The sequence below is a fragment of the Hypomesus nipponensis genome, chromosome 25 (assembly GCF_054491055.1).
Source record: "Hypomesus nipponensis isolate SF chromosome 25, ASM5449105v1, whole genome shotgun sequence".
Lineage (NCBI taxonomy): Eukaryota > Metazoa > Chordata > Actinopteri > Osmeriformes > Osmeridae > Hypomesus > Hypomesus nipponensis.
This window is the reverse complement of record NC_140385.1, coordinates 11,299,622-11,321,737: the sequence shown is the minus strand read 5'-3', so window position 1 is coordinate 11,321,737 and position 22,116 is coordinate 11,299,622. Positions and strand designations below refer to the sequence as shown.

General features: G+C 39.7%; 5 protein-coding genes across 5 annotated transcripts; all 5 read left to right on the top strand.

Moving 5' to 3' along the window:
* The first annotated feature begins 1,303 nt into the window (after positions 1-1,303).
* LOC146222288 (transmembrane protein 272) lies at positions 1,304-3,266 on the top strand. The gene is made up of 4 exons (XM_084691608.1): positions 1,304-1,355; positions 1,517-1,567; positions 1,789-1,983; positions 2,630-3,266. Exons 1-4 carry the CDS (start codon positions 1,304-1,306, stop codon positions 2,869-2,871), a joined length of 540 nt encoding a protein of 179 aa, XP_084547734.1. The 3' UTR covers positions 2,872-3,266.
* An 853-nt stretch (positions 3,267-4,119) lies between these two features.
* Positions 4,120-5,667, top strand: LOC146222287 (cytidine deaminase). Its single transcript, XM_084691609.1, has 5 exons — positions 4,120-4,271; positions 4,444-4,566; positions 4,646-4,757; positions 4,911-4,968; positions 5,294-5,667. The coding sequence occupies exons 1-5, from the start codon at positions 4,265-4,267 to the stop codon at positions 5,405-5,407; spliced, it is 414 nt and encodes a 137-aa protein (XP_084547735.1). The 5' UTR covers positions 4,120-4,264; the 3' UTR covers positions 5,408-5,667.
* A 61-nt stretch (positions 5,668-5,728) lies between these two features.
* Positions 5,729-10,476, top strand: fis1 (fission, mitochondrial 1). Its single transcript, XM_084691610.1, has 5 exons — positions 5,729-5,821; positions 6,679-6,811; positions 7,179-7,255; positions 8,923-9,028; positions 9,485-10,476. The coding sequence occupies exons 1-5, from the start codon at positions 5,777-5,779 to the stop codon at positions 9,583-9,585; spliced, it is 462 nt and encodes a 153-aa protein (XP_084547736.1). The 5' UTR covers positions 5,729-5,776; the 3' UTR covers positions 9,586-10,476.
* Positions 10,477-13,726: 3,250 nt separating this feature from the next.
* cldn15a (claudin 15a) lies at positions 13,727-15,629 on the top strand. The gene is made up of 5 exons (XM_084691463.1): positions 13,727-13,943; positions 14,210-14,374; positions 14,497-14,578; positions 14,717-14,824; positions 14,977-15,629. Exons 1-5 carry the CDS (start codon positions 13,727-13,729, stop codon positions 15,065-15,067), a joined length of 663 nt encoding a protein of 220 aa, XP_084547589.1. The 3' UTR covers positions 15,068-15,629.
* A 199-nt stretch (positions 15,630-15,828) lies between these two features.
* On the top strand, positions 15,829-22,051 carry dnajc3b (DnaJ (Hsp40) homolog, subfamily C, member 3b). The gene is made up of 12 exons (XM_084691778.1): positions 15,829-16,354; positions 16,729-16,839; positions 17,066-17,190; positions 17,370-17,444; positions 17,804-17,947; positions 18,637-18,818; positions 19,087-19,206; positions 19,387-19,492; positions 19,692-19,812; positions 19,895-20,027; positions 20,212-20,360; positions 20,527-22,051. Exons 1-12 carry the CDS (start codon positions 16,264-16,266, stop codon positions 20,679-20,681), a joined length of 1,512 nt encoding a protein of 503 aa, XP_084547904.1. The 5' UTR covers positions 15,829-16,263; the 3' UTR covers positions 20,682-22,051.
* Positions 22,052-22,116: the final 65 nt, after the last annotated feature.

Here is a 22,116-nt window from a genome sequence, read left to right as displayed (position 1 = left end):
GAATCGTTTAAAGAAAGTCAGTGGGAGAGAGAAAAAAAAACCTTGCTTTCAAACACAGTTACTAAATACATCAGTAAAGACATTTCAAACTCGCCCACTTCCTTTGACTCCTGTGTTGTAATATGTGTAATGTGTGTGTAGTTTGTATAGGGAAACCTTCCATCTTCAAGGCATCAAAATCTTTGTAGACAGGCAAGAGACACATTCAATTTTTTCTAATTTGGACCATATTAATTAAAGGTAAGAACATTTATAAATGCAATGGAATTGAACAAATCCCCTTTTAATTTGAATCACTCTCACAGAAAATGTCAGAATCCTCTTAGTGTTATCCAATATCTGATTAACATTGGCTGGCTATATTGTACTGTTGTATTCAACTGGTGGACTACCATGTAAAGCCCATTTATCCATAGAAACATGTTCTACATTTAAATCTTAAATTGAATGATAATTTTTCTATCGTTTCAAACTGCATGAGTGTTAGACCTTTATCTTATATGCAGCAAATGATCCAAAAAATATTCTGACACCTGTACATGACATATATGTATAAATGTCAATAGTTGATAGTTTCAATAGTTTCCATTCATAGTTAGTAATTGGCAAATCAGAAGATTATGTTCAGGGTTCGGTGTGACATGGGTAAGGTTAGGCTTTGGAAGGACACTGGTACTGTTGACGTTAAGCTTAAGTGGTATCCAGCAAAAAGCAAATCACAACCAGAACTTTTTTCTTTGATTTAACTTCAGACACATTGTAACCAATCTTTTTAAATGTAATAGTTTGATCATAACATATTGTAACACAGAGTTGAAGAACATCAGTATATCAATGATGAATGTCCCATTAATCTCAGCAACACACCCTGTGAGACATCCTTGTGTGTCAGAGGGGCTTTTGATATTTCCTACATCGGTAGTGTTCAGTTGTTGACAGCGTACATGCAGACATTTGGAATGAACAACACTTAAGTGCAGTGTTGTAGTAATTCAGACCTCAGGGGAAATGTCAACATATCCTCTCTCAACGACGTGTGGGTTGATTGATGATGCAAACTTTGTGGCTGAACACATACACACATATACAAAATGACAACACATGATTCAGTAGAGGCTCACATTCCTGTATAATCATTCTTTACATGTGTAAGACAGGTAAAGCAGATTCATCGAATACATTTTTGTTCTGCTTTGTGTTATTATGTTGTGGATTATCCGCCGTGTTCACATTGAACACCGATCCTAACTGACAAATCGAAATGAATTTTTTCTTTGATACAAGGCATTAACACGTAATTAAGATGGATCGTACCAACAGTCCTGAACTTACTGCAGTAGTGGTCTCGTTCATAGGTAATTAACTTTTCATGTTACAAATAATGTTTTAATTTTGAAATACTACATATTTTACTTGACATTTTAACATAAAGTACAGCAGCTTTTATGTGGTCAAAGCATCTCTTCAACTCTTTCTCTCTCCCTTCCTCTTGTTTTTCCACCCTTTCTCTCCGCAGTTGTTGGGAACATAATCCTTTGGATGATTTTGATAGCAGCTCTAGGATTAGGTATGTACTGCACCTTCAAGTATGTTACTACCACACTGTATACAAGTAAATGGAACATATCAAGGTGAATTTAATGTAAGTGCTCTGTCAGGCTGATGAGATAGCTAGGCTCAATAAAACCATAATTAAGTTAAAAACAAAGCTAACAAATTACATTTGCATTTTATTCCTGCCTTATATTCTGTGTAACCTACTCATCTCCCATCATCTATGACTGCTAGGGGCCATGCACCTGAACGCCTGCCCCTTGCAGCCCTATATCCCTATCTACCTGATAGTGACTGGAGTGTTGTCTATGGCCTCCCTGCTACTGATCTATATCAGGACCGCAATGATAGATGAGAGTCTGCTTCGCTTCATGTGTTCATTGTGTCTCTACCTCATCATCATCTTCAACTTCTGCTGGTTCATCTCAGGTGCGCATGTAGGAGTGTGTGTTTGTGCGTGCAATCATTGGATTATGATCCATGTGAAAGTCACAGAACAGAGAATGGATACTCCAGAAAGCAACAACCTGGGTTGCCACCCCTTCACTAACATAATAAATATATATTGTTTTGTGTTGTGTTGCACTTATGTTTAATAATATACATTTACATTTATTCATTTAGCAGACGCTTTTATCCAAAGCAACTTCCAAGAGAAAGCTTTACAAAAGAGCATAGGTCACTGATCATAACAACGAGATTGTCCCAAACACTGCAAGTAGCCAAAAACATGAAGCATACATTGTGAAAAAGCTAAACAAGTGCCAAAAGGGAAGACCCATAAGAGCATGCAGTTATACAAGTTACAAATTAAAACAACATGAACCACAAAAGTGCAGGACTGTACCTGTAGAAGACAATCAACAGTAACATATTTCACAGCGAGTACAAGACTTAGCTTCGTTATGTCTAATCTAAAAGAGCAATGAGTCACTTAATGAGAGTCATTGTGATCCTGGAGGAAACTAACTGACAAGTCCAGCCAAGAATTCTTAAGTGCCGTTGTACTCCCGGAACAAGTGCGTAATATGCAAGTAGAATGTGACATTTCAACATTCTCTTTCTGTGTGTTTAGGGGCTGTGTGGGTCTATTCTACACATAATTCAAACTACAATCCAACCAGCGGAGAACAATACTGCCAGAAAACTGTGTACCTGTTTGCCTTCTGGTTTACTAACCTCAGCTGGGTGGCTGTGGGCCTAATGCTTCTTTGCGGGGGGTACCTTCTTCTCTACGCCTGTGTGAGACTGGCCTTCAAGGGACACCATTTGTTTCCTTCAAACCAAAAAACATATGACACTGAAGGAGAGGCTTGAAGGCTCTTCAGTGTTTTTAGACAATCCCGGGATATTCACAACAGGAAATGAGATTTCCTTTTTGTTTTTCTCTGAACAAGCTGTCCAGCTGTCTTGTACTCCCTCCTTTTTTCTTATCTAGTAGAGTATCAGTATAGACGGTGATGGAAGTGTTGTCATGGGTAAGGGGACACCAACTGTTCCGGAGGGTTCTTCAGGATAGAAGTCCTGGTTCCCCACTTACCTGAGAATTCTCTCTAAAAGACAAATATCCTCCCATCCTCACAAGGAAATGTAAACAAATTACCAACCAACTGTGAAGACAGATACAGCAGGCTGTGTGTAACATGATGTAGTATATTACACTTGTGCTTTAATGTGGGTATGTCCCTGCTATTGTTTTTAATGTCGTAGAATCCTTGTTTTGTGTGTTATATGGCAGCCCTTTCCCCTTTCACTGTGATTATTATTATTCTGAAAATTATGATCACCACCTACAACATGTCTTTTCATACATAGGATTTGTGTACAAAAAAGACTTTCTGCCGTAACCTCATATATCCACTACCCGCTATTAATAATTAGTGGTGAAAGGCAGAACTTGATATTATTTACTATTACTGTACTGTATTATAAATGTGTTTTAGGATTACTCTTCTTATCTAAGTCTATGACAATTATGTTCAATTTAATCTCTGCAGGTAATGTGTGGGTGTTTTCTATATAGCCCAACTATGACCCAACAATGGAGGATGGGCTGTATTGTAGCAAAATCTTGTACACCTTTGCATTTTGGAACGCATTGTGGGAAACCATCACATTCCTGATCTTTATTGTCAGCTGTAGCAAAGGTCTCTTCTATTGTTTGCGGTTGGACAGGTCTCCACAGCCAAACAGAAAGACTGACATGAAAATGTAGAAAATAGTTTTTAAAAAGGGGGTCTATCTCCTTCCCCTTTTAGTCTTGTCACGCTGTTAACTTTTTCAACAGTCATGTTTTAACTTAGATCTACTGGTTATCTTCAGATTGTCCATATTTGGCCAATGTTTCAAGATAGTTTTTTAAGTATTTAACATTTCTATAGATTTATGATCCTGGCCACATACATCTGCCTGTCATGGAGACGTTGTACTCTCTCTGAAATATGTTTTCTAATAAATAAAATGCTGCATGTGTCAGACACGTAGTAGAAATGACTACTTGGTGAATCCTCAGAAAATGACGTATTCTTCCAGTTACCCAATGGTGGGAAAGTTAACGTTACACAAGCGACACGTCCCCTCCAAACCAAGAGGACACAGCAAACAAAAGTGAATTCGAAGGTGTTTCCGGTCTGTAAAAAATATATATAATTCAGAGGGCTCTCAATTCGCATTGCTGACGTTCCACTCCCGGACTAAATTTACAAACCATATGGCAGGCAAGTCAAAAATCTTACATTGCAGCCGGTACAGGATAGAATAAAGCACACTCTTCACATGGCCTTAATCCATGCTAAATATAAAATGTTAAGATGGTTGTGTATCTTGACACCTGCAGTTTTGTGATAACTTCTTTCCTTCCTTGCATTCGCCAAATCCCCTTTTAAACAGACGACGCAAAAATCCATGAGCTTGTTTCCAAATGCTTGCAAGCTCGGGATATGGCGTATTGCCCCTACAGTAGGTTCCCTGTCGGTGCTGCGATATTGACGGTAGACGGCGCAATAGTAACAGGTAATGTGTGTTTTCCGAGTTATATTATGGCATCAAAGTAAAGTAACATAACCACTGTGCTTTATCTGTATTGTAACAGGTTGTAATGTTGAAAATGCCTCATATGGGCTCACAGTGTGCGCAGAGCGCACAGCAATACAAAGAGCAATAGTAGAGGGACACAGACAATTCACAGCCATTGCAGTTACATGGTGAGATGACATTTGAGAACAAAAACGTTTAGCGTAAATGTACATATAACGGGGACATTCTTAATTAGCCGACTGATTGTATATATGTTTTCTCTCTCTCTCTCTCCCCCCCTCTATCTCTCCCCCCCCCCCCCTCTCTCTCTCTCTCTGTAGCGACATCAAAGACAGTTTTGTTGGGCCGTGTGGAGCTTGTCGACAGGTTCTTTTGGAGGTTAGATCAACGTTCTACTGCACCTGTACTCAAGTCTGCTAACCACGTGTTTGTATCTTTATAGCTTTAAACTGTCAAATTTTATGTTAACTGTGACATAAAAGTTTTATTATTTATTATAACAGATTTGTAGTTAGGCTTACATAGCTGCGTAAAATGTAGTTGTCATGCCTAGTAACTCTCTCTTTCTCTCTTTCTCTATCTCTCTCTCTCTCTCTCACACACACACACACACACACACACACACACACACACACACACACACACACACACACACACACACACACACACACACACACACACACACACACACACACACACACAGTTTGGAACAAACTGGGTTATCTACTTGACAAAGCCAGATGGATCTTACAAAGAAACAACCCTCAAAGAACTGTTACCCCTTGCTTTTTCCCCAGCTCACTTAGCCAAGAACTGACTTAGTAATGGTAGCTAGGCTAGATACATTTATGCAAAACAAACTTTTCAAACGTAATACTACCACAACATTCTATAGTTGTCCATCATATTTGAATACGGCTAGAGAGCTGATGTTCCTTAGTATAGATACATTTATCTAAGTTATTTTGGAGCCATTTTTGTTCGCATGTAAGATTATTTTGCGCAAAAGAAAACTGAATTTTATTGTCTGTTTCAAATCATTAAATAAAGTTTATATCTGACTGTGAAACATTACAATTACATCGTGGTAAAATCGTGGCCTGGCTGTGTGTAGCCTTGTTCCTAATTGGGTATTTACGATATTTCGTCAACAAAGTGGGTGGTTCCCTGTCAAATTTCCGGAAACATGGAGGCTGTTGTGAGTGATCTGGTAGCCCCCGAAGACCTTTTGGTAAGTTTATATTTATTGTCAAGTCTTCAATTTTATAAAAGGAAGTGTGTTATGATTAAACATAATGGGAATGAATATAGGGATGAAAATGTGGATTTTCTCTCTCTGTAATCTTTGTGTTCAATATAAGAAGACGACGTGATGCAATTTTTAGCCAAGGCTAAGCTATCTAGTTTAGCTAGCTGACGTAATGTAATACCATGAGACAGAAACGGGTAACCACACATCAAACGTTTGTTTGTGTTCAAACTTGTCTGAGTTGTAGCCATCACAGTCAATATTATAATTCAACAATACTTTTATCAGACAGTTAGACAGTTACTTTTATTTAGTCATCGCGTATGATGTATTGAGATAAATATCTCTAGCTAAACAAAGCACTATGTATATTATGTTGTTAGCATAGGCTAAAACTATTTCACTGGATCAGAATCAGAAGGGATTTTATTCGCCATGAATGGTGGCACATACAAGGAATTTACTTTGGCAGGGAGGTGCATACATTAAACATATAGGAATAGTGAAACTTAAATATCTGGACTAACTATACAAAAGGAGCAAAGTCTAGCTAATACTAAGGGGGGTCTAGCTAATACTAAGGGGAATAAAAAATAAATACAATTTAAGTAGCCATAATTTACAATCAAACCTAAAAAATAAAATTAAAAAAACTGTGTATACTCAGTACTGTAGTACAGTACAGTGTGCTGTGCTCCACTACTAAACTAGGTAATTACAGTAAAGTATACTGTTAGTCGATATAGTGAAATTGTTTGTGTTAATCCAAATTTGTGTCACCCTTGTCTTAATCAGGGGAGCCGTAGTAAATCCTCCCATTTTCCTTCTTTGAATCTCAGAAATTCGAGAAGAAGTACAACAGTGAGCTGTTGAAAGGCTCTGTGTCCCGAGAGACAAAGTTTGAGTATTCATGGTGTCTGATACGAAGCAAGTACTCAGCTGACATCAAAAAAGGAATTGTGCTGTTGGAGGGTGAGTGTGCTCAAATTCTAAACCGAATAATCAGGCTGCTGCTACACATAAAGCCAGTATGACGAGAGATCCAATGCAGTGGCTCCCTCTTCCTGTGTCTTCATAAGCCACTTGTGTGATGTCAACAAATCTCTCTTGACCATTACTTTAGCCTAAATACATTTGCCATACTATAAATAACAATCAAATATGTCATGGAATATTTGTGTGGAAAAAATAATTAATACTATAGCCTTGGATTCTAGTCTTTCTAGTAAGATGAATGCATCGCATCTTTAAGACCCATCATGGTTACTTTCAGATAGGCTTATATAACAATCTATAACCTGCTATGTTGTGTTTAAGACTTTCTTCACGTGTTTTCCAGAGCTGGTTCAAAAGGGATCGAAGGATGACTCCAGAGACTTTCTGTTCTACCTAGCTGTAGCCAACTATAGACTGAAGGTGAAGATCATTGTGTGAACCTTTTTAGACAGTGGCCTTCTGTCTCAGTCCTGCAGACGTTATTGACAGTAGCCACTTGACATTCATTCTGTTCATGGTGGGAATGTTGCACCTTTTTGCCGCCTCGTAGTTCTGTATCAAAGATATGAACACAGAACAGGCGATCATTGTTTTGCCATTTTCTGCTTCAGTCTGTCTCTATTGGGGAATGGACTCAGAGACGCAATTTGGATATTACTATTTCTTTTTTCTATATATATATTTGTTTTGTATTTGGCCTTTTTCTTTACCAATCTGTGTTACCTCTGTGTACAATTTACAGTGTTGACATTAACAGACTGTAGTGTGTTCTACTTGCCTCTCCAGAGGCCTGTTCCATAAAGGCCACTCAAAAAGCTGGACTTAATGTCCCAAACCTGACTTGAATGAGTTTAATTAGTCAAGCGGGGCTAAAGCGGTTCCTTAAAGGCCAATTTCAGCTCACGCACTCCTACTAATTCAAGTCAGATTTAAGTAGTCAAGCTAATTGCGCGTGCACCCTATTCTTAAGCATCCTTAGAGGTAAAACATGGATCATACAATCCACCTCGGCAAAAAGCAATGCACACAGCCACGTGACTTCTTCCAGAAAGAGCGTTCCGTTTAAGCCGTGTACTATGAGGGCTCCCTCATTCACCGCTTCATCAAATTAAAATGACACGCCATGATTGACGTGAACGATAGGCTACGTAGGTTGAGGTCTTTTTTTAGACCTTTAAAAACAGACCAGACCACTAAACACATCTAAATGGACTTTTTTGACATTGCTTTAAATAAATAGCCTAAGTAGTACATTATCCATTAGCCTAACTTTTTAACATGGTTTTTGTGTTGGGAAAATGGAGGATAGATGTATGCATTTAGGTTTGTTTAGCAATTGTAGGCTGCTGTTAACAATTATATAGCTAGGATAATTATACACAGATAATTTAGATTGAGATGGCGATGCCTGATGCCTAATCATTTTAAATCACAAACTACCATATAGCCATACGTTTAAAACCCTTGTGCTGCCTTTGGGTCACATGACCCAAAGGTTCATAATGAACCTAACTCATAATTGTGTTTACCCAATTTTACCCAATACAAAAACAAATAAAAATAATTTTATTTTAACCTTCGCAATGTGGGGGGTCTGAGACAGCCCAATAGTTAAAAGAAAATGCTTCACTTTGTTTTTGTATGCGGTAAAGTTGTCGCAATACAACGGTGGGTGATGATTGATGGGTCAGAATGACCTGAAGATAACACAAGGGTTACATTGTTTAATACATTAGGCTAAATGTTGTAGCCTATGGAGGCTATTCAAGTTGATTTTCTATAAATGTAGCCTACATATTGAACTGATGAGAATAAGAAAATGAGAATGTCCATGGTAAATCATCATTTTCCCGTTGGGTCAGTGTTACAGGAACGTCTGGGTAAGCAACAACACGGTCTAAGCCTGACAATTAGCCCGCCCCGGACCAGGCTAGTTTCGAGGCACAAGTTACCATAGTAACTGACATAAGTCGGGCTTATTTGGTCAAATCGCTTTATGGAACAGGCCTCAGTTGTTCATCATCTTCAGTTATTGTAACATGTTCTTTCTCCTTATGTGTTGTTCCATTTCCCTCTGTCCATCTCAGGAGTATGAGAAGGCCCTGAAGTACATCCGAACCCTTCTAAAGAATGAACCTGGTAACAAGCAGGCTATAGAGCTGGAAAAGCTCATAGACAAGGCCTTGAAGAAAGGTGAGGAGGGAACTCGCATACAGCTGGGCTGTATTCCAATTGTTGCCGTAAACAATGAAACTGGATGTGTCTGAAATTTAAACCGTAACTGGGGACAGGGTCATTTTAATAGTGACATAATTGTAACTTCTTTGTAAAAACAGAATCGCAAAACCTTCATGACGATGTCTATCAAGTTAAATTAGAACAAGATTGACAGAGAGCTAGGATGTTTTCACACCTATAATTTATTTCCTAAGAATTGGTGTATCTAAATTGTGTTTATATTCTGCAGACATAACATAGCAACTTTTATTTGGACATCGTCAATTGACAATGTTCTATAAATTACTCAATAGGTAAAGTGAGGGAAGTTATTTAGGCACTTTGTCCTTTGATTTAGGTGGATTTGCAGTATACTTTAAGCCAAAAGAATCAGACATGTATGATGACTGAAAATGCTTTGTTTACACCTAGATGGCCTGGTCGGCATGGCAATCGTTGGAGGAATTGGCCTAGGGGTGGCCGGATTAGCGGGCCTCATCGGATTGGCTGTGTCCAAGGGTGCCAAGTCCTAACAAGGAGGGATGAAGGGCCGTGGCAGTGCTAATACGCCCCTTCAAGATAGACTCATTCATTGACTCTACTTAACCAACTCAAACCGCAGTTTGAAGTGGCTGGCTATACTGAATCCCAAGGAAAACCCTTGATACCGAAAATTAATATAGTTTTGGGGAACAATGTTTTGGACTAGGTTCTGACAATGGCTCGCAAACTATGAGGCCTTAAATGTACTTTAATCTCGAAGTTTAGATTTCAAGTAAATTTAGATATTATTGTTATATTCATATTGTACTGTGCTGCTTAATTAATGACTTTTCACGATTTCCATCTGTGTGTACGTTAGCATGCACCTGAGCATCCAGTTTCCTGTTAGCATGGTAGCATGTGGGGTTTTGTATTTATTCATGAAGGTGAAATAGTATTTTCTTTGTGATTGTCACGGCCTGTTTAATTTTTTTAGTGCAGAGAATAGGATTTGAGGGATGTGTTTTAGGTTCAGAGGTACTTGTTGTATCTTTAAGGAATTTAGTCAAACAAAGTCAGCAGTTACTGTACTGTATATTCTTATATTGAGGTATTTTGCCAAAGTTTTGTTTCAACTGTTTTGTCATGAGGGGGGCGTCCAATGGAAATGGGCTGGTTTTGGGCATGATGACATGAAATTGTTATGCTTAAAGCAACAAAAAACTGCCTTGAATGTAGGGATGTTTTATTATTATTATTTTCCTGGCTAAAGTTGATTTGTTTTTCCTACAAAATGCAGTACACCTTCAAAATGCAGAACAAAGTCTCCCCTCCTAATATAACTAATCATCAGGATTTGGAACATCCAATTTTCTAACCCTAAATACTATGATATTGGTTTGGATTGTTAATAAAAATGTGAAGGTGCTCACTACAAGGAATGTCTTAGTGAATTGTTTTTTATTTACATTTCATCCAATGTCTCAAAGGTGCACTTGTATCACAGAACATCACATTGTTATTGTAAGGCAGATTTTCTGTGAACATCTGCAGCCTGAGTCTGTAAAGTCAAGAGGTCCTACAGCGAGGCACCCCACTGAACAGAATATAGCACACAGCCCAGACAGCGGGGAGACAGTGGGGAAAATCATGTACAAATAGGGCTTATGTGATTAACGACCACTTCACCTGCGGAACGTTCTAGTGTATCAGTGCACTGACCACTGAAGACCTGTTAAGGAAGCAATTCTGTGCATTTTATGTTTGGACATGTCCATTAACTGTATTTAAGCTCTCTGAAGAGAGATGTTTCTCACTCATGCTTGCCACTTTGTTGTGGATTGGTGGCATGATCCGACGTCGAGCTAATAAATCAGAGTCAATCCTTTTTTATAATTGTCGTGACTTTTTCCGGCCTGCCAGCTGAGAGATCCATCCTTACAGTTCTTTTTTGACAGTAGTGGTAAATGATGAACGTGTGGCAATTTCAAGGACAAACTGTAAATAAGTGTTGCATAGAAGTTTCCCATTTGTCTGTTGAAGTGAACAGTATATAATCATCAAAGACTAGTTAGAAGAATAGCTTCTATTGATCGTTCAAAGTCCTGTATGTAGGACCCAACTTCGTTTTTCATGTTATGTTGTCTGGGGAATGCTTTTGTGCACTGCATTTGTATAGCTATATAATGTACGTATGTAATGTATGTAATGAACCATGTCTGTGTTTGAGTTCTTATCTGCATTATGTGGTCATATAACGTTTTAGAACAAACTTGCCCTAGTCTCTTGCCTAGGCTCTGTTTGAATACTCTGAGTGTATCCTGTAATTTCTCCATTCTTCCTTGCATTGGTCTAATCTCTAAAAGGAGCAATGAAAGAAGTATGAATTTAATGAGGCTTGGAAAAGCAGTATTGAAACAGGGCTTGAACACATGATGGTTTTACAACCGAACATTATGGCTGAAATTAGTAATGTGGCCTTATCAGTTAGGTGGGATGTTACACATTAACTATCTGACATGACCGAAACTCCTCATGACAAAGCATTTGTCGCAAAAAAAACAACTTGAATTCGTTGGAGATTAGGGCCTCAAGTGATAGTTCCTGTTTCACAAGAGAAATTCTGATTCTGACTTGTCACAATTCCATGAGAAGTTCCTGCAAAACAAAAAAATAACTAGATAGATGCATATATGTTCTGCTTTATGACACAGTAACACCATTGACGTCTGATGGATAACCAAGTAAGAGTAAATCCACTAGCTATCTTTTGGCTGCTTGATACAACTTTTTCCTCTGAAACTAATGTGGTCCAGTTTAAAAGGATGGGGGTTTTCATAAGGATGCAGTCTTTTTTACTATGATATGATTATGAAACTATTAAACATTAAGAGTAGGCCTCATGACTAATCCATTGGACTAGACTGTTGTATTGTGAATGTATTTCAGTTATTACAATGACTGAACATTTAACATACCTGCCAGTGATGAACAGAGTTAATCTTCTAAGCTTCAGCGTATACGTAGCAGCCCAAGTCAATGTAAAGAAATAGGTCAAGCCCATCTAGGGCTGGGGTACTGCTTTAACAATCACTATTGCAAAGTCCCCTCTCTCTCTCTCTCTCTCTCTCTCTCTCTCTCTCTCTCTATATATATATATATATATATATATATATATATATATATGTACTTTAGCTAGAGAGACTAATGGTATGTTTCACTTCAATATGCGTCACATGTAAAACCATGTACACTTTTGTTTTTCTCATTAAAAGACTAAATACATTCAGTTCACAACACAACACAAAAGCTCAAAGGAACTGTTGCAGAGAGCTGTAAAATGGTCTTTGGCAAACAGGTCAGTCATAAAATATAATGTTTATAGCATTGCAGGATCCGTTCTTGGTTTCGGAGGTAGTCAGGTTCCAAACAGTCAGTGTTGCTTGCTTCTCATAATAGCTTAAGGTGTATATAAACTTGACAGCATAAAGAAGATTTTCGCCTTAACTCCTTAAAGATATTGACATAAAGATGGGAGCTGTGGAAGATGAATAGTCTGTTTGATGGTGTGACATTTTCTTACAATGCTATCTTAACAGTTGTCAAGAATTAATTATTAATATGTTAATAGAACACATTGAGCTTTTTACGTTTTAGGGAGCAATTGTTCTCATCTAAGCCAGTACCCTTCATAATAGTTTGGCCTACTTACCATAAAAGATCGGCCTCTCGCGTCCTTGATAAAACATTAAGCCCAAAAGGGTGCAGCACCTGTAGCTTGAGATTTATTGATTCACCCTGTGTGCACTAGATCAATTGGAAGGGCCTCCTCTTGACCCCAACACAAATGGATTTCAAAACCCCCAAAACAAAACAATTATTATGTGAATACCTATAGACTTATGGAGGGTCTCAGACAACCCCCAGGCCCCCCTCATGTCAAAGCCTGGGCTTGTGTCACATGACCTTTGAGCTACATTTACTGTATGGGTCCAATTCACATATTTCGGACCGTATAGGATCTATTCTTTTTCAACTTCATTAGCTTCCTGTTCATTATCATGTCCATAACAAGATTTCGTTGCTAACTTAATTAAATTAAGGAACTCTTTACCATTGAATATCTGCTTCCATGATCTGTATTTTTATTTATTCATTATTTGTATTGTAGGTTTGTGTTTAATTCATATGTTTTCATGCTGTTAGGGGTCCTTGAGTGCCTTGAAAGGCACCTATAAATAAAAAGAATTAAGGTATTATTATTATGTGCGCTTTAAAATGCACAAGCATTCATCTTTTATTTAGAAAATGCTCTGTAAAAGATTTGTCTAACTGACATGGAAGAAAATAAAAAACGGCAATAAATGATGCAGGGCATGAGGTGACCATTGGACTCTGCTGATAAACACCTGTTCAGTCTCAGGGTGTAAAATGCAAAAGAGAGAGAAGAAGGGGGAGGGTGGAGAAAGAGAGAGGGACCAGGTATGATTGATCATTTAGCATAGCTGGGGCTGTTAACTGGTAACCAGACACAATTGTAACCAAGCAGGGGACACAGAGTCGTTAAATTTAAACTATCAGATTGATTCATTTTACAATTTGATACTTAGATTGCAGAATTAATTGAAATCAGGGATATATAAATTGTTTCTTTCTTTTTGATTCTGAAAAACTAAATCACCAGGAGGAAGAATGGATCCTATTGTGGAAGTCGTAGCTCTGCTCCTGGGTTTTTTAGGGTGGGTGATGGTTGGGATATGTTTAACCAATCGTTATTGGAAGGTCTCCACCGTTGATGGGAATGTCATCACTACCTCCACCATCTACGAAAACTTATGGATGTCCTGTGCCACAGACTCCACAGGAGTCCACAACTGTCGCGAGTTCCCGTCTCTGCTTGCCTTGAATGGTATGACCACCACATGAAACCAAGAAAATATAACCTACCTTCCCTATAGCCTCGATAGGAAATTATTGTTGTTTGGCTTAAGCCTACAGTGTGTTTTTAATTTAAATTTTATTTTTTACACTCATTTTTAGTTTGATCAATAACTAAATCACGATTATTCATCAACTTATTTTGGGGTTTCGAGTTTGAGCATGGCTCCTAATAACAAAAAAGTATGAATAAGCTATTTTAACTGTTGATTTTGTTCCTCTGAATGCTCTCATCAGGTTATGTCCAGGCATCTAGAGCCCTGATGATAGCTGCAATTGTCTGTGGGACAATTGGCCTTCTGGCAGCCATGATAGGAATTCAGTGCTGTAAGGCTGCAGAAGCAAACGAAGTTCTCAAGGGAAGAATTGCTGGTATTGGGGGTGTATTCTTCCTACTTCAAGGTAATATTCAGAATAACTGAATTTCAAAATTGAGATAACAATGATAAATACATATTGGCCACATTGCTAAGGCTGTCACATGGGTTTAAAATAATTAATTCCTCTCTCTCACTCTCAAAAAGGCCTTTGCACGATGGTTTCCGTGTCATGGTACGCCTTCAACATCACCCAGGACTTCTTTGATCCATTCTATCCTGGGACAAAGTGAGTGAGATCTGGTCAGGGTTGTGGTTCACTACTGCCCTCTACTGTACAGACAAATTACATGTACGTTCGCCGAGGTGAATGTCCATGTAAGTGTGTGTGTGTGTGTATCACTGTATATGTTTGTGTGTATTACAGGTATGAGATAGGAGAAGGCCTATACATTGGCTGGTGCTCTGCAGTGCTTGCCATAGCTGGAGGAGCATGTCTCACTTGCTCCTGCAAAATGTCCACAGAAGAGAAACAGTGAGTGCACAGTGTGCATGTGGGTGCGTGTTTGTATGTAGGTGCACGTGTGGGTCTGTGCGTGTGCAAAAAACTAAACAAAGAGTTTGGTTATCATATGAGTGTTTGGTTTGTAATTCGTCTCCCTCTCATCTTCTTCTCATCAATATTAGCTCCTACCAGCCCAGAGGTACTATGTATTCTGGGCCTGCGCCAACACGGAGTCAAGCTGCCAGCACCTATGGCAGAAATGCGTATGTGTGAGGACCTTGTAGGTTACCTTCATCCATCACAATCTAAATGAATCTAACCGAACACATGGAAGCAGTTTTCCCAAACACAGATGAAGCCAAGTGGTACCCTCGTTGCAGAAGCTTCTTTGAAGATTGATTTAGGTCTGGGACACCAACCTATTACATTTGTTGAACTATGGGATATGAGGCTACATGCTTTGTACCAATCACCTGTCAAATGTTTTTGTAGAACTTGGATTTGAGGATGTACAGTGAATAGATTCATTTTAAATACTTTATAGTATAAGTAGTATTTGAGTTTTTCCAGGTAGTAAAGTAAATCGAGCAGTCTTATGCTTTTAGTTTCTGTTTCTTCATATCACTTCGTCCGCCTATCCATTGTACCTGGGTAAATGTATTACATGAAATCATATTATTTGTTGATCTGTTGATGTACAAAACTTCTAGAAGTTTCAAAGGGGAAGGTCAAAAGCAGCAGATTCCGACTTTTCCCACTGTCAAATAGACCTAGGCCCTATATATATATATAGTATGTGTATGTTTTAGTATGTTTTGTTTGGAATGTACAGTTGTATAAGAAGAGTGGATTTAATGCTTTTTTTTTTTACAAATCCGCACAATAAAATGATTTGTTAAAAATAATTGTTCAAAGCAGTCTGGGCATTGATAATTTTTAAATCATGATTTGGAGCCTACTCTTCCGTGGTGACACCATTATGAGCGTTGTCCCAAAGCTAAAATAGTTCGTCCAATCAGAGCGCACCACGTTTGTAGGCAAACACGGATGTGTTTTAGCCACTCGCTGCACAGAAATGTAGGGCAGATGAAACTGAAAGAAGGAGGGGGCGAACATGGGATAGGGTGATGTTTCCCTTTTGAAAGCTCAAAGTTAACAGCTGAAGATATTCAATGTCATGCCACGTAGATAAAGTTTAAACTGTTTCTCTAGTTTTGTAGACTCTCACTGATCAATCATTGTTCTGCGTACTTGACAAACAAATCAAAGGAACCTCAAGGCGGCGGGGTATAGTTTCACTCGGAATTTATTCCAAACCGGACAATAAATATGCTATCGTAGCTGCAAAGATTTAAGGATAACGATGGAGACTCAATGAATAATATCTATGTTTCAGTGATCTTGGTTATTATTTACAATTAAGTCATATCAGAGACGTGAAATATATAGAGTTCACAGGTGTGAGTTGAATGAATATGGAATCCGGCCGGCGGAAAGGTCTCAGCAGTATCCTGTCTTCCTTGTCGCTTCTCTGTGTTATTCTGGACCTCCAGTTGGATGGTAAGGAAAGAGATAAGAAGCGGTTGGATGTAGATAGGAGTGGTATATGTTTCACACCCTCAAGAGAACACTAGCTATGTATTTTAAGTTGGGTTGTCATCGTGAAAGCAGGTGTCTAGCTGTGCCTTCTTGTAACCTTTAACATAGCAACATTGCTAGCTTTAATGCACACACCGCCTTGGCAAAAGCTTCCAATAGTTACATATTTTACAACAAATGTCCCCCATATGCTATCCCTTAAATTGCTAACGAAACGTTTCTGTGATCGTTTAATGACATACGTGACTTGTTAAGGTGAGGATATCCAGATTCATAAAATGTGGATGTTCTCTGGATTGGTTTACTGGCGTGGATCATACAGTGTTGTATTTCAGGTGTCTTGGGAGCCACTCATGTAGAGATTGAGCAGCACTTGGAGATGGGCCGTAAGCTGTTGGCAGCTGGTCAACTGGCGGAGGCTCTATCCCACTACCACTCTGCCGTGGGTAAGGTTACCAGTCATCTTTAAACAGCTAGACATCTTGAGCCTTCTTTCTGCATGTGTGTCTGTCTGTGCACAGCCTTCATACTTCAGTGCCTTCAAGTTAAGGAGCTATTGATAGATTACTTGTACACAATTCAGTTTTCAAAAGATACATTCATACACTTAACAGTAATGTGTATTGTGTCAGGGAAGTATGCTAATGTAGTGTACCCTGTGTGTTCTCTCAGAGGGGGACTCTAAGAACTATCTAACTTATTACAAGAGGGCAGCTGTGTTCCTGGCCATGGGGAAGTCCAAGTCTGCCCTGCCAGACCTGACCAGGGCCATCCAGCTCAAACCAGACTTCCTGGCTGTGAGTTTCCACCTGTCCTTGGAAATCCCTTTCTTTGATTTTAAGTCCTGTCAATTTGATGGCATCTACAGTGATATACAGCAATGAGGTTGTGCTTCATTTTCTCTCTCTTGCCCCTCTCTACACACCTGTTAATCTCTCATTCTCTCTGCTCCCTTTCTCCCTTGTGATGTTACCAGGCCAGACTACAGAGGGGGAATATCCTCCTGAAACAGGGAAACACCCAAGAGGCTAAAGAAGACTTCCAGGCAGTTGTAAGTAATGTCATGTGGATATTACACAGCTGTCAATCAAAACAATATCATCTTCGCAATAACCCAATGAGCCAATCAAATCAAATTTATTTATATAGCCCTTTTTAAAAGCAAACTCAGGGTTTCAGAAACTCATAGAACTGCCCCTCAACCAACCTAAACCCTCAAGGAAGACAAGGAAAAACTCACAGCAATCTATTCAGCAATCTGCAGCAATCTACTCCAATTGGTTGCACAGTAGCACTGTGTGTAGCTAAAAGGCCAAGAGAAGGACACAGGACAATACATTAGCCTTGTTATGCCCTTTAAAACGTCTTTGGACTTGTGACATCTCAAGTTTCCTTCCGTGTCTGCGTCAGCTGCAGCGCTCCCCTGACCAGGAGGAGGCCCAGGACCAGCTCCTGAGAGCCAACGAGCTGGAGGAGCTGAGGGAGGAGGCTCACGCTGCACACCACAGAGGAGACTACAGCACCACCATCAGTGTGCTGGACAGAGTCATCGAGGTACAGGCTGTGGGAGCTAGCCAGGGGGCCTGGTCATGGACGCTGGGTTGGGCCTAGCTTATAGGCCGGGGCATAAACATAGACTTGGCTCAGGAACAGTGTAGTTATTCAACCTGGGGATGGAAGGTCATCACCACAGGTTCTTCTGGGCTTGGTCATACTAGAATCAAAATGAGCTTTAGTGGTTAATAAGTACTGGTATGTGTACACATACAAATAATTTGACTCTGGTTTTTACATTGCTCTCCATGTACTTACACGGAAATAGACTTAAAGTTAAAAAACAAGAAGGAAGAAGTCTGAGCACCATTGGCACTTATTTGCTTTTCACAATGTATCCTTCATGTTTTGGCTACCCACAATGTTTTCTCGTTGTTTATGATCATTGACCTATGCACTTTTTGTAAAGCTCTTTCTTGGACGTTGCTTTGGATAAAAGCACCTGCTAAATGAATACATTTACATGTAAATGAGCAGAAATTAAAAGTACGATTATCTGCGTACAAGTCAAGTGGTAGACAATACAAATATGCAAAGGAAATGCATATGGAATGAATGAATGGATGGATAGCTTGTAGGATTTAAATTGACAGTGACGGTGCATGGGGCCAAAAATGGGGCAAGAAACAGTATACATTGGGTATATTGTACTGTAATTGGAACTGACAAGTGAGTTTTTCCCTCCTCAGCTGTCCCCATGGGACCCCGACATGAGGGAGCTCCGAGCAGAATGCTACATCCGGCTTGGAGAACCTCGGAAGGCCATCCAGGACCTCACGCCCACGGCACGGTTACGGAATGACAACCGTGCTGCCTTCTTGAAGCTTAGCACGCTACACTACAGCCTCGGGGAGCACCACGAGTCACTCAAGTACAATTCCTCAGAAAGTTGGAAGGGCAAAATTTGCATGCCCAATGTTTTTTTACATGACAAATTCATGTCAAAACCTTTTTGAAATGAAGTTGTGGCGTTGACTTTTTTTGCGTTGTCGGGCTTTTTAGTCCCCTGGATATAATACACAAATCACACATCCTCTTCTCTTCTTTCTCTTTATTTCTTTCACATTTTTTCTCTGATGTCTCTTAATCTCTCCCCCCCCACCCTCTCTCTTTTCTCCCCTCTCTCTTTCTGTGTCCAGCCATGTACGGGAGTGTCTGAAGCTCGACCAGGACGATAAGGAGTGCTTCTCTCACTACAAGCTGGTGAAGAAGCTGAGCAAGCAGCTGGACGTTGCTGAAGAGCTCATCCATGAGCAAAGGTGATTTCATCCCCCTCACTCATATATAAGCTGTAGGGCTTTGTTTACAATGTAACAGGATGTGCCCGATAAGACGTCAGACGTTTATATTTGCACACTGTGTCTCCTTTGTAATTGGCATCAATTATGCATTGGAGAATTTGAGTTTTATTATAATTATCTATTTTTTTATTTTGAAAGGTATCAAGACGCGATTGACAAGTATGAGTCTGTGATGAGGACTGAGCCTAATGTCCCCTTCTACACAAACTTGGCCAAGGAGAAAATTTGCTACTGCCTTGTCAAGGTGAGTTACTAGTGTCTACACTGTGAAACTTAAAATAGTTATGAGTTGGCGCTTAGCCTCTTGAATTTCATATTGATTGCTATATTTCATATTAATAATTGTTGTTCTTTCCTCAACAGTGGATAATTGTATTTCTGAGTTTATACACCTGCTCTTCTCCTGTACATTCAGCCTACAACATTTATTCCATTCTGTGTAGAACAAGATGGCACGTGAGGCGATAGATGTGTGCTCCGAAGCCCACCAGAGAGACCCCCGCAACGTCAACATTCTCAGAGACCGGGCCGAGGCCTTCATCATGGACCAGGACTATGAGAAAGGTAATGACACTCCACGCGTTCAGTTTGAATCTGTGTAAACATTGAGTCATACCTACCTTTCTACATCTTATCTTTCTCTCAGCGGTGGAAGACTACCAGGAGGCGAGGGAGTTTGATGGAGACAACAATGAGATCAGGGAAGGTCTGGAGCGGGCCCAGAAACTCCTCAAACTCTCACGGAAGAGAGACTACTACAAGATTCTGGGCGTCAATAGGTATTGAAACTACATTCTGTGGTAGTATGACATTAAGCGTATACTCGGGGCCCCTTGGCTTAAGGGAATTCATTGATGGGTTTGATCATTTTATAAACTATATTTAATTTGATCCTGCATATTTAACTTCAAAGTGGGTAGATGTCAGGAAGGCAACGTCATATCAACTTATGTTGTTCCTCAGGAATGCCAACAAACAGGAAGTCATCAAGGCATACAGGAAGCTGGCCCAACAGTGGCACCCTGACAACTTCCAGTCAGAATCCGACAAGAAAGAGGCAGAGAAGAAGTTTATCGACATTGCCTCTGCCAAAGAGGTCCTCACCGACCCAGGTACTGCACTAACTTACATTCAAATCACACTAATAACTGCTGAAATGGTGGAATAAATGGTGAATTGCCTAACACTCATCTTAAACATGTTGGCCAGGAATTTCGTATTTTAGGAGAATATGGACTGCTATTCTGTGACTTATCATTTGTCCGTTCCCACGTGCAGAAATGCGCCAGAAGTTCGATGCGGGCGAGGATCCCTTGGATCCCGAGAGCCAGCAGGGGGGAGGCGGTGGGGGCCAGGGGGGTCAGGGCTGGCCCTTCCACTTTAACCCCTTTGAGTCTGGTGGCAACTACCACTTCAAATTCCAGTACAACTAGTGTCGATTTAATATATGAACAACAACAGGAGAGGAGACATACTAGGACAACAAACCGGAATGAAGCAAAGGTCTGATGAACAACCAATGGAGGAACTCTGGAAAGACGCAGGGGATGTGCTCCAGGTAACATTTAGGATTTTGCGGGTAACCGAGGACTGGATGAACAAGTCTTTGTGTTGGACGACTATGTGGCCAAAGGCCAAGTTGTATGAAGAAAAAATGTCCCACCGACAATGCTACATGGACTGAAATGACGAGGGCTTCACAGTTGAATACTGAAGAGTGAAAGTCCTGCATTGATGCCCTGTTCAGTCATCAAAACAGACTTAGGAGTTTCCTCAAATGTTTCATAGCACCAAACTCCTCTTTGTTTCATAGATGGGACTCGAGAGGATTCTGGTGTTATTCTGCATTTGACACACTATCTCCAGGTTGTTAAAGCCTTCGTTGCAGCTCTTACCTTCCAAATCAGTTTTGTCTGGGATGTCTGCACTTGCTTTGTTTGTGCCATGTTTCACCCTTCCCATGTAATGAGGTTTCTTATGTTAGACTTGTATGCACTTCTTTTTCTTCAGTCTGGTACAATATTCAGAGCCGTTGGGTTATTTTAAAGGCGACGTGATTGTCGTTTTTACATAGATAGGGGTGTATAATTCTGTTGGATCTGTAAAGCTCTAAATATAGCACCTAACTGAATAGGCACTCTTCCTCTGGCTTATTGAAAGCATGTATGGTGCAGGAGTGCGATGTTTGCATTACTCTTGTTTTCATTCATTTCAAAGCACATCTTTGAAAACTAGCACTTTCTTTTTCTTTTTTAAACCACTCCAAATCTTGCTCACTCCTGGTGTTACTGAAAATGTCCCCAGCAACTCAATGGCCTTCAAGGCAAAAGTGGTTACATGTGACTTGTCATTTCTGTGGAGACAACTCTACAGTGACTGAGCTTTAAAAAGCTATAAAAAAAGAAAAAAAACAGCTGAAAAAAAGATGGGACTACATTTTTGTTTTTTGGCTTGCTTCATACTTCCAACGATAAGGTGACATTGGGAATGTACTTTAAATATTTAGTACCAAGAAGATTCAGGATATTTTACTTGTGTGTTTAAAAACTGTAAAATGTTATGGACGTTACTGACAAATGCTCAATTATGTCATCAAAGTCAAGCAGAAGGACAGCCATGGATGGAGCTTTCTCTTCTGTTTGTTTTTAAGGATAATTTTTTTGTCTAGTTGACAGTTTTAATTTGCCAAACAGAATAATCTGAAATTGCTCTCTGGTGTGTATTAAAATACAAATGAACAGTGAATATTCATGAACAGACGTTGTCAATGGGTAGATTAAACGCAGATAGTTGTGGATCCTGGGCACGGAGACTACCACTGTTTTTTCCACGGGTCATCGTTCATGTGTCCCTCAACCTTTAACGTGA